Source organism: Haliotis asinina, chromosome 2 (genome assembly GCF_037392515.1).
Source record: "Haliotis asinina isolate JCU_RB_2024 chromosome 2, JCU_Hal_asi_v2, whole genome shotgun sequence".
Lineage (NCBI taxonomy): Eukaryota > Metazoa > Mollusca > Gastropoda > Lepetellida > Haliotidae > Haliotis > Haliotis asinina.
Window position 1 is genome coordinate 81,243,490 of NC_090281.1, and position 13,558 is coordinate 81,257,047.

The 13,558-nt window shown below is 38.2% G+C and overlaps 1 protein-coding gene across 1 annotated transcript in view; it reads left to right on the plus strand.

Moving 5' to 3' along the window:
- Positions 1 to 3,775: 3,775 nt before the first annotated feature.
- LOC137274426 (sodium- and chloride-dependent glycine transporter 1-like) overlaps positions 3,776 to 13,558 on the plus strand; it is a 44,768-nt gene continuing 34,985 nt past the window's right edge. The window contains exons 1-2 of the mRNA XM_067807598.1: positions 3,776 to 3,940; positions 9,049 to 9,244. Of these exons, the coding sequence (XP_067663699.1) occupies positions 3,923 to 3,940; positions 9,049 to 9,244 (214 nt within the window). The 5' untranslated portion in view covers positions 3,776 to 3,922. The remainder of the gene's footprint in view (positions 3,941 to 9,048; positions 9,245 to 13,558) is intronic.

Below are 13,558 nucleotides of genomic sequence, written 5' to 3' on the forward strand. Positions count from 1 at the left end.
TCAGTTGTTTTGTTTTCATACACGGCTAATCATGGCACAATAACACAACTGCACCTTTCACTGTTTGAACCATTTGCTAGCGACCAGTACGTTCCAGTCTGTAGAACGTCGGCAGAGTGCGAATTAACCAGTCAACCGACGTATGACCTAAATGCCCAACAATGCTAACATTAGTCAACCATATATAAACTGGGTTGTGTATTGCACTTTAGTTGTGGCAGTTCATCAAGGACGTCCACGGTTTCCGAGTTAGAACAGGGCCTTCTCCGCCTTGCTTACGGTTGTGACTTGCGAAAAGCAAAGGACTGTGTTTGCGGTATTCTTCTCTCTGTTATAATCACGCCATATACACGAGACAGGTAACATATGAACTGAACCGAGCTTTATTTGCACGTCGGCGTTCTGTGCCATTAGAGGTTCATGTTTGCAACAGCATGTACAACCTGTATAAGTTACATACATACATGTATGATACACAGGAATGGAAATATATACATATCGCTTGGTTGCAAAAACAGTTACATGAACGATGTTAAACTTATACGTTATTGTTTGACTTTCGGAGAATATCGTCTGAGCATCTACTGATATAAAAGTACTAACGGCGTTTGTGCAGTTTGTAAAATATGAATGTCTTGATTGTAAAACGTACGGCTGAGGTGAGACATTAGCCGTAATGTGACGTAATGTGACGTAATGTCATAGCAGTGTAGCAGTAACTTATAATTATAGGAATGCGTGCGTTTGACTGTTTGTTTGTGTGTGTGTGTGTGTGTGTGTGTGTGTGTGTGTGTGTGTGTGTGTGTGTGTGTGTGTGTGTGTGTGTGTGTTTCGCGCTCCACGCGGCAGCATTCCAGCTAGGTGGGTGGTCTGCACCAGACAACCCAAAGGTCGATATTGTGACTACAAATCGACGCCGACGGGGTAAGATAGATGACGCAATGAACCAACCACCAATACTCAATCATCCATCGCTTAACGATGACCATGAGGGGCGGTGGATGTGGCGTAATGGTCAAAGCCTTCGCTATAGTAACGAAGGAGGCCCTGGTTCGATTCCTCACATGGTACAATGTGTGAAGCCCATTTGTGGTGTTCCCCGTAAAGTTGATGGAATATTGCTAAAAGCGGCGTAAAACCATACTCACTCATAGCATAGGTTGCTGGAACCAGTCCAAACTCGGAATCACAAAGGGATGGAACGATATTAAATGATCTCATGGCTGAAATCTCAAGATTGCTCATAACTGACGAGACCCGATGAGATCCGGTTTAGAATACTGGCCCTTTGTATAATGTAAGAGGCGACTAACGGGATCGGGTGGTCAGACTCGCTGACTTGGCTGACACATGTCATCAGTTCCCAATTGCGCAGATCGATGCTCATGTTGTTGATCACTGGATTGTCTGGCCAGCCTCGATTATTTATAGACCGTCGCTATGAAGCTGGAATATTGCTGAGTGCGGCAAAAAAATTAAACTCACTCATAGCTGACGAACTGTCCATTTACACACCACTGATTTTGAGATTCACCGAACAGATTTCTAGCTGGTTAAGCAAACTAAGGGTGTTGTCACTTGTGAAACAAAACAAAGTCACGCCTGGGGTCATGAAGTAGTGCGATCTCGTGACAGTACGGCTCCTCAATGTCAACATTTGTGTTCCATCCTTTTGGGATCACATTAGAAGTTGGTGAGTGAGTTTTTACTCCACTTTTAGCAATATTAAACAATATCACTACGATTAACAACTAACAAGGTACACCAACTTTACACATTGAACCTGAGAATCGAATCTGGGTTTTCGACGTTTTCCCACGTTTATCTAGCTTACCCTACAGCATCAACCTTGCTGAATGTTGTAAGATGCGATAGTCATTCCGTGGGAAGACAACAGGCCATGGCGCCCGATGGCGTTGCTGAAGTTTCAGTAAGTACTTTCTTTGATGCACATGCTGATCTACCATCCACGTCTCCGTCGATCGGTTTATGCATGGTACGAATCGCCAATGAACAGTTTCAATAACTTTAGGTACCTGTGGGTAAAGCGTTCGCTCAATCTGGGTTCGATTCACTGCTTATGTACCTTTATAAGGCAGGTATCATAAACTGACCGGTAAGCCTCGGACTTATCCTAATGATGCAGACAGAAACGGACTACTTTCAGTTTTTAGCTAGTCTTACCAGTCTTATTCATCAGGCACCTCATCCACAAAGTGAGTGAGTGAGTGAGTGAGTGAGTGAGTGAGTGAGTGAGTGAGTAGCCAATTTCTGGCGGGTCCTGAGTTTTCCAAATTACTGCCAAAAGCGGCCTAAAATCCAAACTCACTCAGCAATTATCGTGTTGTGTGTGGTGCGTTGCTTCCAGTCACTGGATTGATTGGTAGAGACTTGATTTATTTACAACGCACCATGATATTGCTTGAATAACGACGAACCACACCCAGTCACCCCCTAACAATAATGTGGATCAACAAAACGTTGAAAAAGGCCATAAAACACCGGTGCAAACACGCCACAGCTGGTTTCAAGCCGATCGTGATTATTCGGCTCAAACCGGCTGGTGACACAAATAATGTGGTCTCGACTTATTGCTTGTTCGCGGTTTGCGAGTATATTCCGCCACGGATCTATCATGCATGTGTACATCAGGGATGATTATACACTGTTTCCTGCATGCATCATTCTTGTATCTATGATTTAGGCTGCTTGCTCGCGTCTGTGGTAAAGGTTTATGTATTTCTACACATGTAGTTAATTCTTCTTTTGCCCTTCTTGTAAATTCCGTATTTTACATGTTAATCTGTACTGAAATGTAGAAAGCGAAAGCTATCAGGTGACTCTCTCTCTCTCTCTCTCTCTCGCTCTCTCTCTTTCTCTCTCTCTCTCTCTCTCTGGGAGAGAGGTTTGTCATCATCTACATGCAAGATATCTGTTTCAAGTAGATAATTAACGAGTATATGCGAAAAGTATTTCTTCTGATCCAGCCGTGAGGTTTATGCATCCAGAGGGCACGCCCCCCGGACACATCACGGGTGCCGGTAACCCCTCACAGTTTTCAAAAAACCACGATGGGTGGTGTAGTCCTAATGAACCTGGTATGACGAAATCACGTAACCAACTTATCAATGGCAGATTTGGAGGAGGGGTGGAGGTGGGGGTTGGGGAGACGGTGGGAGGGATGGAATCGGAGTCTGACGGGGTCCAATGCACAGGGTGGGGGTGTCGGGGTATTGTTGATTTTATCTTTCACTGTTACCTCATTGGTTTGGTACTAACTGAAAAGACTGTTTAAACCGACACTTTTTACCCAAAGACTAGAACCTTGTAAACAGACGCTAAGTTTTATACAGAACGCTGCACCACATGCCTTCAAAAACTGTCTGTCCCTGATATTATTAATTTTTCTCATTATCAGCTTTATATATTGTCACTCTTGTTTACATGTAGCTACCGACACATCCTCGTTATACCGTGTTGCCCGAGTGAAACTGTATTGATTATCATTATGATGATGATTGTTGTTGTTCATATTATTTTTTAGATCCTTAATTACAAATATTGGAAATAAAAACACTTGTGATAAAAGAAACAATAACAACTTTGGTCATTGAATCAAACATAACACGTGTTTCATATATGAAAATTTCCAGCCATTGTTGTGTGCCTAATTGACCGAACTAGAATGAAATAACAAGGGTCTCAATAACAAGCCTAAAATTTTCCTACGTACGAGTCAAGGTTACGGAACCCCCCTCCCGAAAAATAATGGATCGTTCCCACAGCCGCTGCCCCGCTGCCGCTAAATCGTTGGAAGCATATTGGGATAAAGCGCTCGTGGCTTGACGACGTAAAAGCAATCAGCTCTGCCAATTTACTAGTTTCCTGAGAATTCCAAATTTGGAAACAGTCATCTATCAAAATGAAAAGCGGTAGAAAGGTAAGGGAAAAATCAGTTTTTTGTTTTCCGTTTTAATAATTTCATCACTGGTAGACAAAGGAGGTATAAGAGCGCGTAACAGTAAAAAAGGATGAATTTCGCTCTAGAATGTGTAAATCATTAAGTTCACCGTAAAGCACATATGTTGTGATCTACAGTGTCATTTTTATGTTAGTAAATATACAAGAGACCGCATATGATTCATATCCCGATATTAGCAGGCCACATGTGACCGACATACTATACTGCATGGTTTCCATAGACGTTTCTGCGTTTTGGCGCGATGCTCTGGTTCACGAACCGCAGCAGCTAGTGTTTGGCGATGCGTTCAAAGTGGGCACAAACCTGCTTAGATAAGGAACACACACATATTTGGATTAGGGTCCCGCTTTTATTTTCACACAATTAGGTTGTTTCTGAGATGGTCATTCGTGCTCACTCACGCTCTGCAGTTTCCAGTTATGACGCGCGCATGGTGAAATTCATTTTTGTATTTCTGTAATAAGCTTTTATGAACCGCATATTTATATTAATCAAAGAATCACGTTTTTAGAAATAGTGAGTTAGAACTCGTTGAAGCGTTTTTGTTTACGTTTAGAAACTGTTCAAAGTTGATAGAATGATCGAAGAAACATGATATGGTTAAACTAATTGTTTACCCCCGAAAACGAACTATTACGAGAAGATATTCGGTGGCAGGTATGGGATGGGCAGTGGGCGGTCGCGACCAGGGGAAGACTAAAATACAATAGATATATTAGGGCCACATGGGCACTCCTAGTTCCAGTCCCTCTTCCCTGCTCACTCCCCTTCCACCCCTACGCAGCATAAATGATCAGTTCCATGTTTCTCGTAATGATCCCTGTATAGTTAATCTATTTGGGCGAGTTTACTTTTTTGCAGGGGTGTAGTCGGACAATCCGAAACCAAATTGAGTAGTAGTATTAAGTAGCACCTGTTACTTTCCATGCCAGAACGTATACAATGAAAACAATGGGATTCACATTGAATGGATGTAAAGAGAGAAGCATCTTTGATATTGCTGACTGTCAGAATGCATGTATGCAGCATCGTGGAGAAGGAAGCTGTTTGGACAGTATTTCCTTTATTAAATACAACTCAGTAACAAACATGAGGAATAAATGCTTGCAACTGAAATATATGTTCCAGTACAGTAAGACTCCGATATTATACATATTATATTGAACAGGGCTCAAATAACATCAGCATTTGATTACATGCCATGGCTTAAATATTCTATATACAGGAACACTGACAGAAACAGGGGTATTCATTCAGTGATACTGTTTCATGGACACAATTTACCCCTATTAATATTATTTTAGAAGAAAAATGTTGAGGTGAAAATTTGTTCAGAATGAAGCAAGATGCTTCAAAATCAATAATGTAATGTGGTATTTCCAAAGCTCACATGGCTGCCATAGAGTATTCCGAGAGTATCATTGTTTCAGTATACATGGTAAGGTAGAATTGTTCAGTCAGTGTCAGAGTGAGTGAGTGAATATGGTTTTACACCACATTCAGCAATATTCCAGCAATATCACAGCAGGGGACACCAGAAATGGGTGTCACACAATGTACCCGTGAAGGTAGTCAAATTTGGTTCTTCAGCATGACGAGCAGGTGCTTTAACCAATTAGACTACCCCACCGCCCCAATCAGTGTCAGACGTACTTATGGTCCTTTGATGTGTCATGCTATTATATTTTGGACATAGTGTTCTTTTGGCTATTTTAGACTTGATTAATGCACCACCATGTGCCATAAATATTTATGTGTGCCGATTGAAAATTTAGGTTGCAAAAGGCGCAGTCTAGAAAGAATACTGAATAATGCATTTTATCTGATGAGTATGTTTAGTCCTGTTATAAGGCAGTTTAATACTTTTTCAAATCACTGAAAATAACACCATTGGTACTGTTTCACATCTCTGTTAAATACGTTGCTGCTATTCAAAAAGCTTAAAGTAAACCTTTGAAGCATTATAGAAAAAGCAATCAAAAACATCTGACCACCTTTTATTTATGAGAGAATCATTAACATATAAATAACTTAAGAAAACAGAATAGATTGGCTCTATCTATAGAAATATGTGATTGTATGTAAAGAGGTCAGATATACTCACAAATATTTTGTAAATGGATATATTTTTGACCATGCTAAACAAGACAAGTTATTAATCAGCAAAATGCCAGGTCTGTGGTTTCATGTGGAAGAATGAACACACAGTTTTATAAAAACTATTCCAGATTTCCAGACTTTAGTTCAGCGTATTTCTGAACATAGTGCTGGTACTGGCGTAAATATTCCTGTCACATGGGTAACTTGGCAGTTCCTCAGTTGCCAGGTATGGTCCTGCATATGAGTAACTCTTAATAATATAAAGAATATTTAGTATTCATCCAGCACCAGATTTTATCTGTTTTGTGATTTTCATAGATAGAGTTGTGCAGTGATATGTTTGAATTTAATATAAGGTGGGGCTGTAGGAAACTGGTTGAGACTAGTTAGATTTCAGGGTTTGTGAAATAGGAATGGTTCCACCGTCATCGCTGCGTTAATGAAAATGTTGAAATGGAAAATTTTCTCATGAATATTTATTCCTGATATTGGTATCGAGGCTGTGTATTGCATCAGTATCATATTTGAGATCAGCTGTTTCCAAAGGTAGGTAGATACAGGTGACCCATCTAATGAGAAAATATTTTCTGAAATTACCTGAACATTTGATTGAAAGTACGTGTAGACTAACTTGTTCTTTGTGACCTTATTGATTTTTTCCCTCATGAATGTTTTTTGTTTTAAGGTTTTATGTGCAATTTAACAGCTTAGTTTTTGCTTTCTGTTTTTAGGAAAGAACTTGAGTGACACCAGCAGAATATTTCTGATATACCTTTGCATGTTGTTCTGATAAAAAATAATTGAAAATCAATCAAAAGAAGGATTTAAAAAATTATGATCAATTGTAAAAAACATATTTTCAATCTATAAAAAATTTTGTTGAGTGAAGTAAAAAAAAAACCTTTAAAATTTGATGACTATTCCCAAAGAAACATATGCTCAAAATTGTAAAGCCATGCATATTATTAAATTTTGACCACTTTGTTGTTTAATTAGAATTAAAATTGTGGCTTTCTTGCTGCTTGCATGTATGTCATTGTATGACAACAGTATTAGTTCTGAAAAAAACCCAGAACAATAATTAGCAAAAAGTGGGGGGAGGGGGGGCATTAAAATTGATTATTAAATTTAAAATGTATATATTTCAATTATAATCGATAATCATTCACCACAAGTCTTCCCATAATCGATAGCTTCTGGTTTCTGATTCCCAACAGTTTGTTAAATAGTTTTCATATATATCAATGTTTAACTTCAACACAGTTTGTCATCGAAACCCACCACCCACAGACATCAGTATATATCTCCATATGAATATTGATGCAGTGTATTGCATCATAATGTTTGGCAGATAATTGTGATGTCATCAGATATCAAGATAACAATCCAATGGCATCACTTACAACTTGTAACAGGAACAGGTCACCTTTACACAAGGCACAGGTTCTGATTGTATAGAAACTGATACAGTTTGAAGAATGATTTTGATTGTCGATAGGATGCAATTTGTTGCAGGTTTGGAAAAATGTCTTAACACTTAAGGATAAACGTTCAATACGAGTTATCCCTTCCAAATCTTCAAGCATTAGATATTTTTAGAATTATGAACAATCAGTTTACTTACGTCACCAGATGAATTTTCTAGGCATCAGCTGCTTTAGCTTAGTCTAATTGTATTGTAACGGATGTTGAAATATCCCATTTTTGATGTAATGAATGATATATCAATTTTCAGTTAACATTCATCAGTAATCGTTTGTATCAGCTGTTGTCAAGTTAAGTACTGACTGTTTTTAAACATATGATGAGTTGAAAGTCATTTGTGATGCAGATTTTTAGTGATGCTTGGATGAACATTTACAAATATTTTCATATTTCGACAGTGTGTTATCTAAATGAGCAAGGAAAGCTGAAAGCACACCTAGTCAAGAATGTTTCATGCTTAAGGGAAATCTATGAGCAAAATACTATGTTAACAAGCCACTGAAACTGGACTGAATACCTATCCTATAACAGTCAAGGGATGCAACTCTAATTAGTTTGCTGTGATGTTGCAGACATCCGGCTAATTATGCTCCTTGATAATTATGGTAATTAGAAGAACGCTTCACCAGAAAACTATGGATGTTGGTATTGTAAGCTGTTAACATCGGTAAACATTTTAGACATTTTAAAAATCATGAAAATCATCTGCATACAAAAACAAGTTAATAATACTGTATTTGAGGTGGAATAACTACATCTTAAGATCGGCACTGAGACTGACCCAGTTTTCATCTGATGCAACCTTCTAAATGGGTTTTCTTCTGATCATAAAGACGACAAAGACATATTGACGTAACAGACTTAATGAGACGGGCAACTTGTTTTCTATTTCCAATTAACTAAAGTCAAAATAATGATTGAAAGCCATAGTTCTAGACTGAATGCATACATTATTACATTATAAGGGAACTGTTGATTAGGATATTCTGAGCGTCCAGTTTGGGACTGCGGGAGCTTGGTTGGCAGAAGGTGATGATGTATAAATTGTAATAAAATAAATAAAAATAAATAAAATATTGCAACAACTTATGCTGCTGTCATGTTTGACTTCACACAAGGCCTACTCAGCAATGCTATTGAATTATATTTTGCCCATTAGTTTCGTTTGTAATGATATGAAAAATCCTACTACCTTTATCTGTTGATGAATAGTGCATTTTAATATGCGATACCAACAATACCTGTATGCAAGTTGATTGTTGCATTCCACGAGACTGTTGTCCTTCAAACGCTCATATAATATTTATCTCTTTTTGTTTTAAAAAATGTTAATTTCCACCTGCATATTGGCAATATAATGAGTAATAGCTAATTTGCATGTATGGCAACAGCTTGCCAAAGTTTGTAATTGACGTTCACATTGCATACTATTATGTTCTGGTAATTTTCCAAACCTAAATATATTCAAATATTTATTGCAGGGAGATTTCGATGGTATGGACAGTTCCAGTTCGACTGGTAGTACTAACAGTGTTGAGAAGATGAAACGTAACCTCGACAACCAAGGGCGTGAAGGATGGAGTGGCAAGTTGGATTTCATCCTTACCTGCATTGGGTATGCAGTCGGACTTGGCAATATCTGGAGATTTCCCTATCTTTGCTACAAGAGTGGTGGAGGTACGTTGAATTAATGTGCTGAGATTATTTGATGATTTTGCAAAAACGCATAGGATCTCTAATGTAATATTTCCAAATTGCACAAATTGGAAATTTTGTAATCTTTGCATCAAGAGTGGTGAATGTTTGCTTAAGTTTCATATTTTGGGATTATTTTTGTTAATATTCATTTTACAAAGATTACAAAGGTTAATGTTATGTGTATATACTGAAACTAAACTTGTTTTAGATGACCGATCTGTTGCTCCTATTCATATCCTTCATTGCCACTTTCTGTAATTGGAAAACATGAGCGGATTTTAAAGGTTTCGGAAGCTTTTGAAAAGAGATTGTATTTCTGTTGCATGTGAGGGTCAACCCATTCTAAGGTCTCCCTAAACATTTCACTGTTATGTATCATGAGCCAGTCCATTCTGAGGACTTGGCACATGGATGAATCCACTCTTAGATCTCCCAAACTTGGCATATGGATGAATCCGCTCTTAGATCTCCCAAACTTGGCATATGGATGAATCCACTCTTAGATCTCCCAAACTTGGCATATGGATGAATCCACTCTTAGATCTACCAGACTGGCATATGGATGAATCCACTCTTAGATCTCCCAAACTTGGCATATGGATGAATCCACTCTTAGATCTACCAGACTGGCATATGGATGAATCCACTCTTAGATCTCCCAAACTTGGCATATGGATGAATCCACTCTTAGATCTACCAGACTGGCATATGGATGAATCCACTCTAAGATCTCCCAAACTTGGCATATGGATGAAACCAAAACATTGTAGTTACACACCATGGGTCAGTTCAATTTTAGATGTTAGACATACTTTGGGTTAGTCCATTCGCAGCAGGTGTTAGCATACAGATTCACCTTGAAAGCATGCACTTTATGAATCGGTAAATCAGCATGTTTTGAGTGTTGTTGTTTGTTTAAGACGTAACAAGGTCAAGTCCTGAGATAAGATTTTCATAGAAATATTCAGCTGAGTGGTCACTCTTCCTGTTCTCTTGAAATGCGAGAGGCGTCTTTCTACCATTGGTGTTCTTAAGTAGCTGGAAGGGGATGCAAACCTTGCAAGATAGTATCTACAAGATAGGCCATCCTGTGTCCCTTCTCATGCATGTTCTAGGGATAGGTTTATCTCAGCCTGTAAGCCAAGACATGATAGTTTGAGCCGGAAAAGGTTAAAAAACTGTCAGGGGTCAACTGATATTAGAAACCGACTTTGTTGACTGGATCTTCGAATGAGGGTGGGGTTCATTCAAGGGTGGATTGTCCATTGTGTATTTACCATGGCACTATAGAATTGAAGTTCAAAGATAGCTCTGCTAATGTTTTAGCGTCTTACAAAAGGTTTAGAAACAGCTTATCATGATTTTAATATTTTTATTGTCATGGCAAGAAGGTTTAGGAGGATGTTTTGAAAGATGATGTCAGACAAGGATAGGGTTTTATTAGCAGATCATTGGAGATTATGTATATCTGTTTACTGTATTTGAATTTATTGTGTCTAAATTATAAGGAATTGAGGTCCTTTTGAGTCAGAACAATTTATTTTAAAGAGCAATGTTTCAAAGTTTGTGAATGTTAGGTATGATAAGGCACCATGTAACTAATATTCCATGCCAACGATCTTGTGGAGAGAGTACGAGTTACAGGAGTTTATTCATGAGGTAACTGTAGACATGTACTTTTACACATTTTATGACAACCATTGGAAACCTTATACCTTGTAGTATTTAGTCTTGAAAAGAACAAACAGGGCAGCTGACAGTATGAACAAATAGGTACTGTACTTAGAAGTATAGTAAATTACTTCAAATTCAATTTAACTTCCGTCACAAAGGTTTGAAAGGAAGTAACTGATATTACAAACCTCCCTTGTCATATAAATCCAGGATGTAGTTTTTTTTAAGCATGTGTTAGCCATATCAGCCACAACACGTCTCATTGAGAACAGGAATGTACTTGAGTTTGTGTGGGTCTGTCACTGCTGACTAAATGTAGTCAGACTCAGTGACTCAGTTGAATGAGATAGACAGTTTCCACACAATATTGATTGTTAGAATGTCTAGCCACCATCTAGCATGAAGCTGACCAACAGACACACCACCCACACACTAGTGTACAGACGTTGCAGTCAATACGATGGATGATGACGATATTTCGCTGGTATTGATTAACAGTGATAGAAATAGCTGGGTCCTAAGTCAGCAGTGGCGGAGTGGGCTTTTCAGCCTCCGACTTTGCTACAAAAATAATATGGATTACTTGCATCTGATCATTTGTAAGATCAGGGACAGCTTGAAACCTAGCAACTGGACAGTTACGTCTAGAATTGTGTCTGGAGATTTTCCGCTTGTGTCAAGGTGACCCTCCCCCAGTGTGTCTGTTACTTTCTGTTGTAGTAAATGCTTGGTGAGACTTTCAGTGCCAAAGGTTGTAAACTGTTTTAAGATGTTTTCATACAAGGCAAATCCACTTTTGTTCTTGGTCAACAAATAACTCAAGGAATCTGAATATAATTTTCGAATATTTCATATCTCTGTGTATTCCTTAGAAGGAAAACATGAAATTTGTCATTTTGTTTCCTTTGTTTTATCCAGACTGTGCATGGGAAGCGTTCTTGTATATTTGATAATTGTTTTGTCCAAAGGAAGTTCAGCAACTCAATTCTTGAACCATAGGACAGGCTGCACATAACTGAAACATGACCACCTCCATTTTTGACATGCTCCAGTGGAAGTTGTGTGTTCTGTCCCAACCATCTTGTTTAAGCAATATCGAGTTCCTTATCGCATGTTTGAAAAGGGCCTGTCTTCCTCTGTGTCTGAATGGAATGATGACAGATAGACTTATACAACACTTAGTCTCTGAATATATATCATTTTCACAGAAACAGATAATTCCTTTTAACTGACAAAAGATCAGAGATTCAAAACCTGAGGAAATCTAGACTTGCATCATGTGGAGTTCTACCATTGCAGAGGGGGCTCTGCAGTTGGGAAAATAGTGTGGTTCAGGGACCGTGAGACAGACTAGGTGTAAGAGAAGATAATGTGGTTCAGGGACCGTGAGACAGACTAGGTGTAAGGGAAAGTAATACATTTCAGGGATTGTGAGACAGACAAATGTACTTGGGGAAATTCTATTCTAAACAAGCAAGTCTAGATATGCAACTTGCACATAACATGAGACTTTTATAGGGACTGCTTGTACTTCTGTTTGAGCAAATAATAATTTCTTTAGAATTTTGTGGAAGTCTAGTTTAACAACTACTTAACATGGGTGTATTCAGTATTTGAAACATTCCATCAATTTCTTTTAGCTGAAAGCAGGTCATTGTGCTGTTTGCATCATATTACGTACAGAAGGCTCTTGTCAAGAACTGTTTAAAAATTGTCAACTTCATAGGAAGTTTATACAATGAATGATCATACAACACACTCAACATAATTGGCTCAGTCTATTCAGTACAATACAAGGACACTGATGGGGTTTGAAATGTGAAAAACTTATGTGTGTGCCTTAACACAAACACTGATATTGTGTCTGAGAGTAAAGATCTGTAAGAGTTTATGGACGTTTTATGAATGCTTAAATAAAGTTATGGTACATTAATTAAGCTGGAAATCTTTTACCTCATAATAAATGTGCCTTGTGCTTGAATATGTAATTTTTATAACCAGTTATGCCAATTTAATGGTAGCCTCAGTGAGTTTAAAGACTCAGGAACCTGGGGAAATATAGACTCAGTTCATTTAAGGCTTTAGCATTGCAGGTGGAGCTAGGAAGTAGGTAAATGGTCATATTGCTGATGAAGTGTAAACAGACTAGATTTATCTGTTATTTACATAAGCCTGTTTATCTTGGACTGTGTGGCATTAACATGCTCTACCATCAGGTGATGAGTTCACACAAGATAAGGAAACTGGAACCAAGTGGTGAAAAATGGCTGGTTCTCGTACCTGACCACGTTAAAAATAAGTTCATAGCGATTGGGATCACTCCATGTTTTAAGGTCATTTAAAGTTATCAATATGTTTTTGGAGGGAGGGTAGAATAAAAAACCTTTAGGTTCATGATCCAATAATCTGTTGATTGATCAAGTCAGTATTTGTTATTCAGGAAACATCAATGTTGAAAGTACAAATGACTGTTGTGAGTAAACTTGATTTGTCACATGTTAGTAATGTGAGAAGTCAAACACTGTTATGGTATGATCTGACAGAAATGTCAAATACTTTGTATTTAGAGTTTTGAGTCAGTGTGGCACCAGTGACCGATCACTAATGTTTTATGAGACA